Source organism: Miniopterus schreibersii (assembly GCF_964146895.1).
Source record: "Miniopterus schreibersii genome assembly, chromosome: 4".
Taxonomy (NCBI): domain Eukaryota; kingdom Metazoa; phylum Chordata; class Mammalia; order Chiroptera; family Miniopteridae; genus Miniopterus; species Miniopterus schreibersii.
Window position 1 is genome coordinate 69,915,984 of NC_138105.1, and position 16,525 is coordinate 69,932,508.

General features: G+C 50.6%; 1 protein-coding gene across 2 annotated transcripts; it reads right to left on the reverse strand.

Moving 5' to 3' along the window:
- Nucleotides 1-1,455: 1,455 nt before the first annotated feature.
- On the reverse strand, nucleotides 1,456-16,139 carry RGL3 (ral guanine nucleotide dissociation stimulator like 3). Of its 2 annotated transcripts, none has more exons than XM_081136747.1 (19): nucleotides 16,050-16,139; nucleotides 15,551-15,664; nucleotides 14,795-15,018; nucleotides 14,582-14,635; nucleotides 14,252-14,469; nucleotides 9,602-9,744; nucleotides 9,298-9,513; nucleotides 8,507-8,610; nucleotides 8,323-8,407; nucleotides 7,114-7,170; nucleotides 6,918-7,004; nucleotides 6,686-6,718; nucleotides 6,483-6,604; nucleotides 5,702-5,797; nucleotides 5,533-5,601; nucleotides 5,348-5,444; nucleotides 4,608-4,730; nucleotides 4,405-4,519; nucleotides 1,456-3,657 (listed from the first exon to the last, which is right to left on the reverse strand). In XM_081136747.1, exons 1-19 carry the CDS (start codon nucleotides 16,080-16,082, stop codon nucleotides 3,539-3,541), a joined length of 2,109 nt encoding a protein of 702 aa, XP_080992873.1. In that variant the 5' UTR covers nucleotides 16,083-16,139; the 3' UTR covers nucleotides 1,456-3,538. The 2 variants fall into 2 exon arrangements, with proteins under 2 accessions (XP_080992873.1, XP_080992874.1); XM_081136748.1 differs by having other exon boundaries at nucleotides 15,842-16,126.
- Between the last annotated feature and the right edge of the window lie 386 nt (nucleotides 16,140-16,525).

Here is a 16,525-nt window from a genome sequence, read left to right on the forward strand (position 1 = left end):
GGGGTGCCACTTTCTATTGGGCAACAAGGTGGACAGATGGAGTAGCCAGGAACATCTTTGCCTGGAGGAAAGAAATTGCCAGATGGTGAAGCTAACATGGGCTTTTGCACCTGCTGTTCCCTCTGCCTGGAAGGTTCTTCATCTTAATATCAGGTTTCACTCCTTCCCTTTTTTTTTTTTTGAATCCTCACCCAAGGATATTTTTCCCATTGCTTTTTCAGAGTGGAAGGGAGAGGGAGAGAGAGAAACATTGATGTGAGAGAGACACAATGACTGGTTGCCTCCCGCAGGCACCCCAATGGGGCCCGGGGATGGAACCTGCAACCAAGGTATGTACCCTTGGCCAAATTCCAACCGAGATGCTTCAGTCCTCCGGCTGACGCTCTAACCACTGAGCCAAACTGGCCAGGGCCACGCCTCCACTTTATTCAAGTCTCTGCCCTAGTGTCACCTTCTCAATGAAGCCCTTTCTGATCATCCTATTAAAACAGCAACCCTCCCATCCCACACTCCTCATTGCCCTTAAATGGCTTATTATATTTTGCATCCCCAGTGCTTAATATTACCTAATATGTATGATGTTTTGTTATTGACTAACTGCCCTCACTAGCCTGTTTTGCTCATTTTTGTGTTCCCAGCATATAGAATAGGTACTGGCACACAATAGGACCTCAAGAAATATTTGGGGAGGGGGGGAGAAACATTTGTGAAGTAAAGATTAGAGGAAAGCCCAGCTAAGAGATGTAAAGACACAGTTGAGCCCAGCCGGTGTGGCTCCGTGGTTGAGTGCCCACCTATGTATGAACCAAGAGGTCATCATTCTATTCTGGTCAGGGCACATGCCTGGGTTGTGGGCTCAATCCCCAGTCGGGGACATACAGGAGGCGGCCGATCAATCATTGGTGTTTCCCTCTCTCCCTCTCCCTTCCTCTCTCTCAAATCAATAAAGATATATTTTTTTAAAAAAAGGGGGAGAGAGAAACATCAATGTGTTGATCAGTTACCTCCCGTGCACACCCCAACCAGGAGATGGACCCCTGAACTTGGAGTAGAACCAGGAATCAAACCAGCAACCTTTTGGTGCAAGGTACGACGCTCAGCCAACTGAGCCACACCGGCCAAGGCTACCGGCGCAATTTCAAAAAACAGAAGTGATTCAGTGAGAATCCATCTCTCCCTCAGGAAATTGGCATTTGGATTGTGTGGGAGAGAGAGAAAGGCAGAAAGTGTAAACTGTGATCATGAGAGGCTAACTAGCCAGTTAAGTGCACGTGTTCTGGCACTTCGAACTCCAGCTGTGCCACTTACCACATCACTTTGGGTAAGCGGCTTAACCCTCCTTAGTCTCAGTTTTTCGTGTATACCACGGGTAAAATAATAGTGCCTACTCCATAGGGTTATTATGAGAACTAAATGAGATGAACAGAACCTGGTACACAGTAAGCACTCAGTAAAGATAGCAATTATTTTATTTTTATTGAGATATAATTGATATATTACATTATATAGCAATTATTTGCTTAAGCTAGTTCAAGATAGTTATTTATATCCAATTAGTACTAAGGTCTTAATAATCATAGCAACCCCTCCTCCCAAAAAAGCCTGTAAAGTAGCATGTTGTGTACTGCAGTCTGTCTTTTAAGAGACCCTACATGATGCTTAGATTCTTCTATCTCCTCTTTTACCCCAGACAGGACCTGAGCATCCCCCATTATTGCTCCAAAGACAATGTTTAGAATCCTAGTAATTCCCCCCCCCCATTCACCAGAATTCTCCCTTCTCCTAGTAACAACACCCAAATGTAATTTCAATTTTTGTGCCCTCCCAGACTTCACTCCTATGTTTTGAACTTTCTCTGCCAGCTCAAAGGATGGGCACAGGGCCCAGGCCTAGTTAATTAGTATATTACATTCCTCTAAACAGTAGTTTAGAGGACAACATGATACAAGTTGTCCCAATGGGCATCTGCTGTGGGACTTTTGCTGGACCTGATGGGAGAAAGGGGTTTGTTCTCCTTGCATGGGAGGGTGGAGATGGTGGGATGTAAGCCTGGCACTACTCCCAGGAGGTGTGAGCCTGCCTTGGAGTGAGGCTATGTTACTTAAAATGTTCTTTTGGCTACTGTAACAGAGACCCAAATAATAGTGGTTCCAGTAAGGTAGACATTTATTTCTCTATTATGTAACAATCTAAGTAGCAGCAATACAATATGGCAGTTCCCTAGTCTCAGACAGCCATGGTCCTTTCAGTTTGTTGCTCAGTTATTTAGAGGGTGTGAACCGCCAGACCCAACACGATCCACTCCATGTTTTCATTCTAAACAGCAGGAGGCAGAAAAGGAGGAAGGGGGGGACTACACCTCCCATCTCTAGGGGCATTTGCCCACATCCTTTCCCTTTATATCTCATTAGCCAGGACTTAGTCACATGACCACATTTTGCTACAAAGGAGACTGGAAATGCAGTTTTTACTCTGGGTGACCAAGTAAAAATCACTGGTTCTACCACCATAGAAGGTGATTGGATTTGAGAGTACAATACACAGTCTCATTCTTAGAGCAAAATTAGAGCCAAGAGATAGCAACAAAATCCTGATGACATCTTTTCAGTCCCTGGATCCAACTGTACCTTAAGTGGACCCATTAAACTTTTTAATTACACAAGCCATTAATTTCCTTTTATGCACATGCCTATTTGAATTGGATTTTTTGTCCACTTGACACTTAAAGAATCTTGGTTAATTCAGTGAAATATAAAGTCCCTAGTTATTGTCCAGCAGAGTAGAGTTCATAAGTGGGCACATTATTATTGTTGTTATCACTCTGCTGTATGGCCCTACAGCTCACTCCATCTCTGCCTTCTCTACCTGTTTCTTCTTCCTACCCCAGCACTGAGAGACAACTCAGCTTTACCTTTTGTCTCCATGGCCCTTACTGACTCATGGGTGATGATGCTATTTGTCTCTGATTCCAATGGAATTTCATTTCTTCATCTCCCATATACACAGCAGAAAAGAAGCATATTACCCCAAAAATGTTGGGGGAGGGAGTTCTGAAACCTGTATGACAGCCACCCTCCCCCAGTATTCGGTCATGCTTCACCAACCCATTTTTTAGGGCTCTTAGGTTTTTTTCTTTTCCTTTCCATTTTTATCTTAATGAAGAGTGAACATGAGGAATAGGCACCAAAGAAGACTGACGCCTGTTTCATATCTTTGGTCACTGTTTTCATCTATTTCTGTTCATTGTGATGTATCTCCAACAGTTACAAGAGTTCTCTGGGGAAGGGTCTGACCCTCAGCGTGTGAGGGAGCTCTCCACCAGCCACCCTGTGAGCTGAAGACTTTGGAATAGGGATCCAGTGCCAAGAATGTCAGAGAAATGGGGCCCAATAAAGTTGGGGGTAGAGGTCACAGGGTATGGAGCACAATGGGCTCTACTGGGGGATGGGAGCTTTCTGGGAGAGGAGTGCCCTCCCCGCCCCCCTAGTGACAGAAGCTGCCCATGGGACCTGCGTCCTGGAGGCAGGAGAGGGCCAGTTCAGGTCGGGGAGACTGAGGTTGTGTGCCCGGCCTCCCCCTTGCGCCGCAGAATGAAGTCTCCGGAGGCAGCTGGACTCATGGCATAGAAGACGTTGGCGTTGTCAGGAATCAGGAGCTCTGGCCAGGTGTGGACATAATAATGAAAGGCTCGCACAGCCTTTTACTTCCCCCCAACAACTTCCTTCCTGCCCCACTCTCCTCTCACAGCCAATTCCCAGCCAACCTCATGCCGCTCTTACCATGACCTTGGGTAACTTCCGACTTCCCGCTTCTGGCCTGCACAACCTGTGGCCCTTGACACCTGAACCTCATGCGTTCCTTCCTAACATCCAGCCTACTTCATGTCACGTCCTTTAATAGAACCTCTTGGCTCTCCCTTGCAAAAACTGGACAACCTCTTACACTGAACAACCTCACGTCCCCCTACCCTGAATTTCAATACCTTATGGCCTTCTCCTATGCCAAGTTCAGATAACTTCAGAGTCCCCAGGCTGAGCCTGGACAAACTCATTTTCCCTCAGATCAAACCCAGACCCCCTTCAGTCTCACACTCCACCAGGTTAAGCCTGAACAACCTCATGACCCTATACATTTAAGCCTAGACAACCTTCTACAGTCCCTCTCGTTTAACCCTGGACAATTTCATTTCCCCATAAATCCTAGGAGGACACTTTTGGTGCCCTCTTACCTCACACTGAGCCAGGATAACCACACAGCCCATATAACTGAGGAACAAACATTTTACGGCCTCTTACTCCCACCCTGCTTCATCTTATCCCTACTCTGTGCCTGTACCACCTCATGGCCCTGTTAGGGCCATCTCCCAGCTGTCCCCAGCCAAGGCTCCCAGCTGTCTCTGCTCACCTCTGCCCCCAGGAAGGACTTGGAAGAGCTGGTAGTCACGGGCCCAGGACTGGGCCATATTGTGCTTCTGCAAGGCTCTCTGTACCACACTGGGGGCCTTGTCTTGACTAGTAAGCTGGGAAAAGAAGGTGGGAGGTAAAATGTGAAAACCTGAGCCCCAAGGGCAGGGCTGCCCCCAGGAGGTCCCTAGCCCAGTTCCTCACCAGGATGCTCCGATATAGGTTCCCGTGGTCGTTGTCGATGCTGACTCGGATGACCCGGGCCTCTGAGCCCTGCTGCCCCACAAGGGGTATTCGAGGACAGCTCAGGGTCAAGGCAAGGGGCAGCTATAAGCAGTGGGGGTTGGGGACTGAGCAGTGGGAGAGCACTAGGCCCTTCCTCATTAATGTATTTAACACACGCCCCTACACACCCGAAGCTGGAGGACACACAATTAGGGTACACATATGCAAGCTCACATCACATACAGACCTTCATTCCCTGTTACACACAAGATTGATAAACATGCAAACCTATGTTCACACACAAGAAATCCTGTGTATACAGAGCAATGAATACATACATATGCTCACATTTGTTGTACACACACAAGTCTATGCACGTCGGCCTGTGGATATTCTGGATATTCATGCCCACATTTCCCCTTCAGAAATGCAAATTCCTGGTGATACACATGTTCTTGCAAACGTGTGTGATTGTACCCCAGAGTACAATCGCCTGTGGGCGAGTGGACACATAGGCCAGGTCTGAGCACAAGCCAGATGGAGGGACAATTTCTCAATCAGGGCCATGAAAATGTACATGGTCCTTTGGACAGATACCCCAAGTGCTGAGCTAAGCATGGGTACAATCTCCTATGTACATGCCTGTCCTCAAAATCACACACACACACAGAGCCTTGGGTGCCCACAGTCCCACATGCACACACAAACAGTCCTGCTACCTTGGTACTGGGGCCCTGGGGCCCTGGAGAGGCCGGGGGACTTCCAGGAGGAGGGTCCCTTGTTCTAGGACTGGATGGGGGAGACCCTGGGGACAGACTGGGAGAGATGCAGAGCCTGAGGTGGTGTGGCTACCCCAACCTCTGACCCTGCTATCTCCAGTTCCTCCACTAAACAAGATGCTCACCTGGAGGTGGGGGATGAGGGGTCTCCAGGACTCCCACCAGGGGACGAGCCTCTCTCTCTGGACAGCTTCCTGAGGATGGGGACAGAGGATGAGGCTAAGGCCAAACTCAACCCCAGGAGCAGCCCCCCATCTCTGCCCATCTCACCGCACACACACACCCAAGACTCACGCACTGAGACGCTTGGTGAGGCTGATTCGTCGTCGCACACGTGGGGAGCTGGGACAGGAGGCGGCTGGTGGTTCAATGACACGGGAGACACGGTAGCTGAGGGACCAAGGTGCAGATGGGTGGGGGGTTTGGGAGAAGAGAGTTAGAATCAGTTGAGAGCTGGGTTTTGGGCACTGTGTGGAACACCCAGTGGTGGGCAGAACTATTAGGGTCAGAACTATTAGGGTCAGGGTAGTAAATGGGGTCATAAAGCAACAGGGTCTTATTAGGAATGAGATGGGATGGTTTGGTTGGCAGGTCACACAGGATTCACAGAGTGAGACTGAGGAGTCGAATTGGGTCAAAAATAGAATTCAAGGTCAGGTAATCATTGGGGTCAATAGTTAGGGTCATGGATTCCATAGAATGAAAGGAAATAATTGGGATAGTTGAGTTGGACGGTCAAATATACATCAAAGTTGGAGTCAGTTACTCAAAACTGGGGGTTAATGTTTGGGCTCAGAGAGTGAGATGTGGAGTCATGGGTCAGATAGGGTCAGAGGTGGGAAGAAAACAGAAGGGATGGTTAGTTGAAGTCAGAAAGTCAGAGTCAAAGTTGAGGTTGGAGGTCATTTGGGGCCCTCAACTGGGCTTGAGATAATGCAAGGTCACAGGTTGGGAGTCAGGGCTCGGGGGGGGGGGGGGTCTTAGGAGCATTTGGAGAGGAATACAGGGTAAGCAAATCCAGTGCGTAATTCAGGGTCAGTTGAGGTGGGGCTGGGACAGGCCACAGGGTGGTCACCTCTGCTCCTCACTGAGCTGGCGCTGGGCACGCAGGGCAGCCAGGATGGGTGGGCAGGGGCTCAGGCAGTAGCTCTGACAGCGCTTCTGCAACTGCTGGATTCGGGCCAGGATCTCCCACTCCTGAGGGTATGGCTTCTGAGACCTCACTACTGCCCTGACCCCACCCTGGTCCCTCCTACACCCACCCCAGTGCCCACTCACCTTCCTCCTCTTCTCAAAGTTGATGAGATCCCCCTGGGGGCAAACTTTGTCTGAACTGGAGTCTCCAGGGTCAAGGATCAATTGAGGATCAAGGTCAGGGGTTGGGATGTCAGGAGCCCCACTGCACTAAGGGGGTTGGGGTCAGGAGTGCAGGTAGGATCAAGGGTAGGATGTCGGGAGGCCCACTGTGCTGAGGGCAGGTGGTACTGGGGTCAAGGGTCAAGAGTCAGACCTCTAGCATGTCCGGCAGGGCTGTGTCCAGCATAACCAGGTCCGTGAGAAAGGTGCCAAGGTATGGGACCGGGCCTGGGGGTGGTTTCTGTGGCCCCCAGAGCTCCAGTCACTCTCAGCCATCATGGACCCCATCACCCTCCATCTCCTTCCATGAGGGTCCCACTTGTCCCCCACCCCAAACTATCATCACTCACTGAAGGCAGGCTTCCTGGGGGAGTATCCTCCTCTTGGGGTCCCTCAGTGGCCTCCTCCTGGGGGCAGGAGAAGAACTGAGCAGTCCTGGGGTCTCTTGGACCTCTCCATACACATCCATTTTGCTTTTAGCAATTACAAACCAGTCGCAAAGGCCATGCTCCAAGGAAAATGAAGGGGGGGAAGGGAAGGAAGGGAGCAGATAAGTGGCAGGGGGCAGCCCCAACTGAGGATGACCAGAGGTGGGTCTTGTGGGTGCCATGGCCCCCAGGGACAGTCTCAACACAGGTGAGAATCCTTGTCCCAGGCCTGATGGAGCAGGCCCTCAGGCAATCCCCTGGGAATGCCCTGAACCTTGCCTTTGTGGCATTGCTCTGCCTGGTAATTAATCATATCATCGCTGGGGCAGTTATTATTGCCAGTGTGTCTCCCCTGTCTGGGACCTGAATCCTCCCAGGGCAAGGAAATATATCTCTCTGGTTCATGGCCAAGCCTCTTGGCACAGTGCCAGGTACATAGTAGGTGCTTAATGCAGAGCCCCTTGTGAGATCATTCTTATGTGAGATTTTTTCACTCATTCACAGATATTTATTGAGAGCCCACTATGGGTCCAGCACTGTTCTCGCTCTTGGGGAAGCAGCAGTGAGTAGAACAGACAAAATCCCTGGCCTCAAGGAGCAGACGTCAGGGGGGGAGGGAGCAACAACCAAACCTAACATGTCATTAAGGGTGCTCAGACACAAGAACAATAAGGGGGGAAGATGGGGGGCAGGGAGAACATCTCTGAGGGGAACATTTGGGTAGGGACTTGCAGAAGGTGAATGTGAAGAATGTTCCACCTATTCCGGACTCACCCTAACAACCAGTACTAACTGCATTTAGAACCTTAATCTTGCCTACAGTACGTCTGATCTGTGGGCACACGTTTGCTAGTTTTGCTTATTAAAGTCAATTTTTTTTTTTTTCCATTCTTTGCTATGACTCTAGCCTTAAGCGACCTTTCCCTTGTAACTTCTGGTATTTGTTGAATGAATAAATAAGGCAGTTACCAAGTGTGAACTATCATGAGGGCAGCAGAGGCAGTAAAAATGTGGGGCTGCCCACATACAAGGGCAAGGTCATTTCTGGGGTGTAGGGAAGGACGCTGAATGGAGGGACAAGGACAATCTATGCCTTGCTTTGCCCCAGGCCCCCTTCCTGGGCCTCTGTACCTGGGAAAGAATCTCTCTGCTGCTGAGATGGTTGTTCTCATCGGAGAAAATCTGGGAAAGTTTCCTGAAAGTGGATAAGGGTTCCCTGTGGGGGACAGGAGAGGGGTCAGAGGCTGGGAGGGTGAGGGTTAGGATTGGGTAGGGAGAAGGTCTCGCCCCAGCTCCTCTCCCCATTCTTGCTCACCTGCTCACAGCGCCCCAGCTGCTCTTGAGCCGATATATGGGGTTAGACTGCAGGGCCGACAGGATGGCGCGCAGGGAGGAGAAGTTCCGAAGTTCCCTGCAGCGCTGGGGGGCGGGGGGCACTGGTCAGACCCCAATCCCGAGCAGGTATAATCTGGCCTCTATGATCTCGTGACTTCTGACCCAGATCCAACCCCTAGGACTGGCCCCACATCTGACAAGCTACCAAGACTCAGTTCTCCTCCCGGAGCACCCCTCTCCCCACCTGCATGCCCGCCCCCCCCCTCTTCTAGCTGCCCCTCCATCCCCTACTTCTGACCTTGGTTTCTTGTGTCTGGACTCTTACTTCTCCCTGAGCACTAGGGGAGCCCACAGCATCTCTCCTGGACCCATTCCCCTGCCCCCTAAACCCAAGTCTCAGGCCAGGTTCAACCTTTCCCCCTCCCTCTTCTTACCACTCCCCCACTCTCTCTCCTGGGCCCCATTTCTTTCTCTTCTTCTGCCCCCAAGGTTCCTGCCCTGCCCCTGCCCAGTCTTTTTTGGGATCCCTGCCCTCTGGCTTTGTTCCCTGCTCCAATCCTATTCCAGCCCCATCACTCCTCATCTCATCCTCTTATCCTAAGACCCACCCAGCCCCTCGGTGAGCACGGCCCTCTCCTAGGCTTTTCTTTGGCACCTTCCAGCCCCAATGCTCTCCACACTCCCAAACACGAGTCTTCTGCCTTCCACCCACCCTCTGCCTCTCTTGGCACCTCTGCCAGGCCCCCGCATCTCCTCCCTCTGAACATGCACCTGGGCGATGCGGATCCACTTTTCCAGCCGCTGTGCCCTCTGCGGGGCAGCCAGGCCAGGCGCCCCGAGCACCGAGCCCAGCACGCAGCCGGTCACCATGTTGAACTGGGTCACAGTGGCGCGCACAGTAGGGGAGATGCCCGCGGCCCCTGGCCGGTCCCGCTGCGACCATACGGAACCCAGGCACTCGCAGGGCCTCACGCGTGAGAAGAGCTCCTGAGAGGGGAGGGTGGGAGGGCAGCTCTGTGCTCTGCGGGACCTACCCCTCATCCCCACCACCCCCGCGCCCCTCCAGTGTTCTCACCACGTCCATCAGAGTCAGCTGCTCAGCCACTTGGTCCACACTGAAGTCCAGGAGCTCAGGGCCTTCTTGCACCAGCCCTTCCTCCTCTCCCGGGTAGCCTTCCGGGGAGTCTGGGCTGGGGGGCTGGGTAGTTCCAGGAGGTCCTGAGGGAGCATCAGAGGGGGTTAAAAATTCTCAGGTGTGAGTCCAGGCCTGGCTGTATGACCCAGGGCGAGTCCCTTAGCGTTTCTGAGCCTCACTTTCTTCATGAGTGAAATGGAGACCTCCCTGAATGTTTGTAAGGACTTAGAGCAACAGTAGCATTCACTGAACACCTAGTGTGGATTAACTTGGTTATTTATTTATTTATTTATTTAAAAAAAAATTTTTTTTTTTTAAATCCTCACCTGAGGATATTTTTTCCATTGCTTTTCAGAGAGTGGAAGGGGGAGAGAAAGAGAAACATTAAAGTGAGAGAAACACATTGGTTGGTTGGTTGCCTCCAGCACAAACTCTGACCCGGCCGGGAATTGAGCCTGAAACCAAGGTAGTGCCCTTGGCTGGAGTCGAACCCTGGGCCCTTACCATCCAAGGGCCAACGCTCTAGCCACTGAACTAAACTGGCTAGGGCTTAACTCAGTAATTCATCACACTGACGAGTGAGCCAGGTACTATTATCCACCTTCTATGGGTGGGGAAACTGAGGCAGGAACAATTTACCCTAAGTCACTTCAGTAAATGACAGGGCAGGGATTTGAAGCCAGGTACTCAAAGACTGGCACAGAAAATAGAGCTTTATTACTTTGAGACTTTATTAGAATGATATCTTCTGCCCTTTTCTTTTGGTGAGAGATGGTATAGCTTTGTGATTAGGGGAAGATTATGGTCAGAAAATGCCAAGTTCAGATTCAAGCTTGTCGGCCAGGCTTGCTGTGAGAACTAAAACAAGCCTTTAAACCTCTCTGTGCCTTCTTCTCTTCATCTACATTTCTTTTTAAAAAACCAAATGAGATCACATATACCAGGCTGCTATAAAGAACTCAAATATGAATGATTACGGTAGTGGGTTTCAACTGTGGCATCTCCTAGGGGACACCTTAGAAGCTGGAATCTTGCTTCTAAGCACGATTCTTCATCATGCACTGTGAAGAATTGAGCCACCTGACCCCCAAATGTCCCTCTTAGACACTTGTGTCCTTGCTTCTTTTTGTTTGCTTTTTGATTTTTTCTTTCTTGTTTTATTCTTTTTTTTTTTTTTTTTTGGTTTTCTTTCTTCTTTCTTTTTTTTTGTGTGTGTTCATTTGTGTCCTTGAAAAGCCTGTTTACAGTAATCTGCACCTTGAACCCAACTATCTTGCTCATAAACACTAATTATTTTGGCTCCAGGAATGCAAGGACTGTGAAAGTCCTAACTTTGTTTTGTTTGGAAATTGCAAGTGTTGCTCGGCATTTTGGAATACGATGTCACTAACATCTATGCTACTCTGTCAGTGTCACCAGTGCACTCTCCTGCATTCGTAGGTGTTTGTGCCTGTCACATTCACCATGATGTTACGACAGATGAAACTTCACCATGTCTCCTTGTGAGGCATGCCCAAGCAGCAACACAGCAATAAGCATAGTTTATGGTGTAAATTGCTTTCATTTTATTTTTCCTTGGTATTATAGTTACAGCATCATATTATTATTTAAAAATTATCTGTGTAAGTCTGCTCGATTATTTGTCTTTCATTTAAAATTAGGACAGGTGGCATTACAAAGTATTAGTTTTAAAAAGTGGCATTGGGAAAAAAAAATTGCACCTATATCTAATCAAACCTTCACATCTTACAGCAAATATGGGGTATAGAGGAACATACCACATGTTACCATGAGAAAGCAAACAGGCAAATGCAGAAGAATGTGAGAGACATTGCTCAGGACAAATGACCCATTTTGTTCCCTAATGGCATTAACAAAAGGCAAAGAGGGACTGTCATAGAATAAAAGAGACCCAAGAAACACAACCAAATACCTTAAGTGGATCTTTGGGTTTCAAAGAAACAACTCTAAAAAAGACAATTGAGGGACAACAGGGTGATTTGACTGCAGATTGGGCATTTTGTTTTGTTTTGTTAATACTCATCTGAGGATATTTTCTCCATTGGTTTTTAGAGAGAATGGAAGGGAGGGAGGGAGAGAGAGAGGGAAACATTGATGTGATGCCTCTCCCATGAGCCCCAACCCATCCCGACCCAGGTGGGGATTGAACCTGTAGCCCAGGTACATGCCCTTGACTGAGAATTAAACCCATGGCCCTCCTTTGGTGCGCAGGCTGACGCTCTAACCACTGATTCATGCTGGCCAGGACGGAGTGGGCATTTTTTTATATTAGGTAATTGTTGCCGATTTTGTTGGAAATGATTGTGGGCATGAAGGTTATATATATAGTTAAAGTCCTTGCCAATTAGAGGTGTAAAATGAAGTATTGATGTGTATCTGGGATTTGCCTCCAAATCATTTGAAAATTTTTGTCAAATTGATAATTGTTAAAGATGAGTGATGGGTGTTTGAGTGTTCTTTTTTTTTTTTTAATATATATTTTATTGATTTCAGAGAGAGGAAGGGAGAGGGAGAGATAGAAACATCAATGATGAGAGTCATTGATGGGCTGCCTCCTGCACGCCCCCCGCTGGGGATTGAGCCCGCAACCTGGGCATGAGCCCTGACGGGGAATGGAACCGCCATCTCCTGGACCCTAGGTCGCTGAGCCACGCCAGCTGGACTATTTGAGGGCTCTTTGTACTATTCTTTCTACTTTTGCATGTATCTGAAATTCTCTGTAGTAAAAAGTTATCCCAAAATAAAGATGTTGAGGTTCCCAGAGCCTGGCACACAGTGGGTGTTTGATAAACATTCATTTTCTGCTCTGACCTCCAGAACTCATAGTTTAGGGCAGCACTTTCAATAGAGTTTTCTGCAACCGTGAAAATATTTTTTACTTGTGCTGTCTGATGTGGCTGCTGAGCTCTAGAAATGTGGCTAGTGCAACTGAGGAACTGAATTTTTATTTTTAATGTAATTAATTTAGGTTCAGTTTCAATACCACCTGGGGTTAGTGGCCACTGCATCGGACTGTGCAGTTCTAATGACATTGAATCAGCTGGTGAAATCTTCAAATCAGAGGAAGAAAAGCACTTAGTAACCAGGAGGAAAGATGGAGGGATACAATATACAGGGTGGGACAAAATTAGGTTTACAGTTGCTCATATGGAAAATAATGCAATAATTAATGAATAATACAAGAATAAACTCCGTGTTTCTTGAACTCACAACTGTAAACCTACTTTTGCCCTACCCTGTGTATAAATAACTGAGACATTGTCACCAGGAGGGAGAAGTGGCTGCTACTTTATAAAGGGGAGAGAGATGTGGCCACTACCTGAGGATTAAAGGAAGGGGATTAGGGATATAGATGCTTTTGTGATAGGAATCAGATGTAACACAGATGGGTGAAAGATGATACTTTATAAGCAGGATGTAATTATTCAGTCAACAAATCCGCATTGTTCCTGTCCCTGAGGACAGAGGTGGGGACAAAACCAATGAGTACTATGCAAAAAAAATAAGGCACGCTAAAAGGACACAGAGTGGGAGAATATATTTGTTGGGAGGGGATCAGAAAAGGGATGTCTGAGGAGGTGACAACTGAACAAAGACCTGAATGAAGTATGTGGATATTTTCTCCTCCCTCCCAAAGCTTTCTACAACAGAAATTGGTAGATTTTTCTATAAAAGACCAGACACTTTGCTGACCCCTACTATACAAGAAAATATCAGTATGGCTTCTTGTACATATTCCATTATAAGTGAAGTGGTAGGTTCTAATAAGTAAGAATCATTGATAACAACAATACTGAAAATATTACTATTTGCCAAGCCCTCATTGTTTATATATTTACTTGTTTACTGATTGTCTTCCCCAGGGAACTGAGAGCTCCTATCCACTGTTAGGTGCCCAGAGGCCAGTGGCTAAATATCTGCTGAATGAATGAAAAGGCAATGAGGTAAGTACTGTTATTGCCCCCATTTCACAGATAAGGAAACTAAGGCTCATAGAAGTGAAATGACTTATCCAAGGTCACACAGTCAGCAAACGGCAGAACTGGGATTTGAATTCAGATCTCTGTGGCTCCTAAGGTAAGTAGTAATGGAATGATTTGTAGTTAAAATGCAGGGCATCCTGAGCCAATGATGAAGCATCTTTGTAGTTAAGATACAGGGGGAAGGGAGGTGCTAGATAAATGCCAATATGTTGGACAAAGGGCTGTTTTCCCCATTTTACTGGTGAGGACACTGAAGCCCAGACAAGATTAAGAACCTTGTCCAAGCCCGGCCAGGCGTGGCTCAGCGGTTGAGCATTGACCTAGGATCCAGGCGATCAGGGTTTGATTCCCGGTCAGGGCACATGCCCGGGTTGTGGGCTCGATCAATGACTCTCTCATCATTGATGTTTCTATCTCTCTCTCTCCCTCTCCTTTCCTCTCTAAAATCAATAAAGATATATTAAAAATAAAAATAAAAAAGAACCTTGTCCAAGATTTGTAGCTCCCTGACGGGAGGAGTCCCTTGGGGGAGGGAGCAATCAGGAAAGGCCTATTTGGGGCACTGTCAGTACCCCAAACCCCTCACCTGCCGAAGCCTGCTGGGGCTGCTTCTCTTCTTCCTGCTCTTGCTCAGCCTCCTCCAGGAAACCTCTCAGCAGTTTCTCTGCTTCCAGGGCCTCGGCTCCCAGTGGGGCAGCCCAGCCCAGAAAGGTACGCACACTGCTCAGGTCCAAGTGGGCAGGGGGGTCCCAGAAGTCCTGAGGGTGGTCCCGCAGCCAGGAGCCCAGCACAGACACCACAGCCCTGGCCAGAAGGGCAGGGCCTCAGAGGCCAGCCAGGAGCTCTGCAGCCCCCACACTTCAGATCGGGCTTTTGACCTCTAGGACCTTCCACCACTATCAGATGGGAAACCAACCTCAGGTTCTTGTTGAAGCTCAGATCTTGTCCCTCTGTCTTCTTGATCTCTACCCTGGAAGAAGCCCCCAAGTCAGGTGAAGAAGGGTGTGGGGGAAGGGGGATGCTTAGGAGAAGGGTTCTGAGGTTGGGGGATTTCCTGTTTCTAAACCTGAGGGAGGGCCCAGGTGAGGGTCAGGGGTGGGAACATGGAGATTTCCCCATCAGTACTGACCAGGGTGGCAGGGGTGGCGGCGGTGGTGCCAGGAGAAGGCCCAGAACGCGTGCAGTGGGCACGAAGGCCTGGTGGGTGGCCAGGAAGGCAGGCACGAAGCCTGGGTCCTGCTCAGGGTCTACAGACACCAACTCCTGCACCAGCCGCTCCAGATGCGCTGCCCTCAACACCCGCACCTTGCTGGTGCGGTAATGGAGGAAGGTGTCAGCGTTGGGGCTGAGGGCCTGTGAGGCAGGGGGTGGTGATGATTCAGAGGAGCACCCCTTTTCCATTGCTAGCAGGGCTCTTGCGCCTGATCCTGCCCATTCGTCTGAATCTGGCTCCCTGGATTTATCATTCTGCACCATGCACAAATGACCTGGACACCTTCTCCCTCCTGGGCCCGCCCTCTGCCTCCACGCCTCACCTCCCTCCCCGCCCCCAGGCTGCTCGCAGCTCTCCAGCTATGCTTCACTGGCCGCCCGGGTCCCCGCCCTCCACCTCGCCCTCGCTCACCAGACGCTTCTAAGGAGCACCCATCCCTCTCTAGCTCCGCCCCACTAACCTGGCGCACCTGGCCTCTGTCCGCAGGTCCTGCCCGCCAACTGGGTCCCGACCTGGCCCCACCTCTCTCATCCACCCCACTCACCTGGACGCCCGCCTTGCTTGGCCGCCTCCAAGGCCCGCTTCCCTCCCGCTCCCGCTCCCGCTCCCCACTCCAGCCTGCCCTCACCTGGACTTCACCAGCCCCACCCTGCCCGCCAGTCCCCGACTCACCTGGCCGTCCCCCGGCCCTTCCCGAGGGCTCAGGCGCTGACTGCGCTGCCGCCGCAGGGAGACACTGTACACCGCGCCGTCCTCGGTCTCCTCGCCCCAGTCCTGCAGCGGCGCCTGGATGCGGAGGAGGGGCTCAGGGCGCCGCGGGAGGTCGGGTCCGGGGCCGCAGGCCGGGCTTCCCGGAGTTTGTGAGACTCAGGCTAGGAAGTCCCCTTGGCGATGCTAGTACCCTCCCCCCTGGTCCTGGGAGGATGGGGTGGCATTTGGGGACGTCCCAGGGTCCAGTCTCACCGAGCCTGCCTCTGGCCTCCTCCCCTCCATCCCTAAGAGGAACCAGCCACTTCACTGAGTCGGAGGACGAGAGGCCCGAGGTAGGGAGTCCTGAGCGAATCCGAGGGGTCCGGTTTGCCGGGAGATAGGGCCCCGGGGACAGGCACCTGGAATTTCTGAATCAGGGGTCTCCAGGGATGTGGGATCCCGGGACCCCTGGTCCCCTTACCAGGGCGAGCTCCTTCCCTCCCGTCCGCAGCATGGCCCGTCCAGCTCCGCGGCGCGGCCGAGTGAGGCGGAAGGGCCGCTGGCCGCGGGCAGTGTCGGGGCACTTGGGGGCCGCGGGGCGGGGCGGACGGGCCGCGCGGGGGCGGGGCGGGGCGACGGGGACCCACGGCTCTCGGATGCCCCCAGCTGGACCCCAGCACCCAGTCCAGACCCACAGGGTGAGGTCCAGGTTCTCCCTATAGGTGTGCGTTAACCTGTGCCCAGAAGAGAGGCCACCTCTCCCCCCGGGGGAGGGTTCTTTTCCGTGTCCCAGGTATGCGGGAGCTACTGTGTATAGCGAAGACGGCGACAGATCTGTGCGCCCAAGTGGAAAGCCCTGTCCTCAGGTGGGGAGCGCCGGTCCACCCCAGGTGTGGGGCGTATCTCTGGAGGGGCGCAGGGAGCACAATCTGTGCTCGCAGCTGATGGGAGTCATCA

Excerpts from the sequence above, each read along its gene's own strand:
- RGL3 (XM_081136747.1), bottom strand. The coding sequence starts at position 16,082 with ATGCTGCGGACGGGAGGGAAGGAGCTCGCCCTG. Across the intron at positions 14,636-14,794 it reads CCGCCACCCCTGCCACCCTG|GGTAGAGATCAAGAAGACAG; the intron begins GTCAGTACTGAT and ends GGCTTCTTCCAG. Across the intron at positions 14,470-14,581 it reads AGCTTCAACAAGAACCTGAG|GGCTGTGGTGTCTGTGCTGG; the intron begins GTTGGTTTCCCA and ends CCTTCTGGCCAG.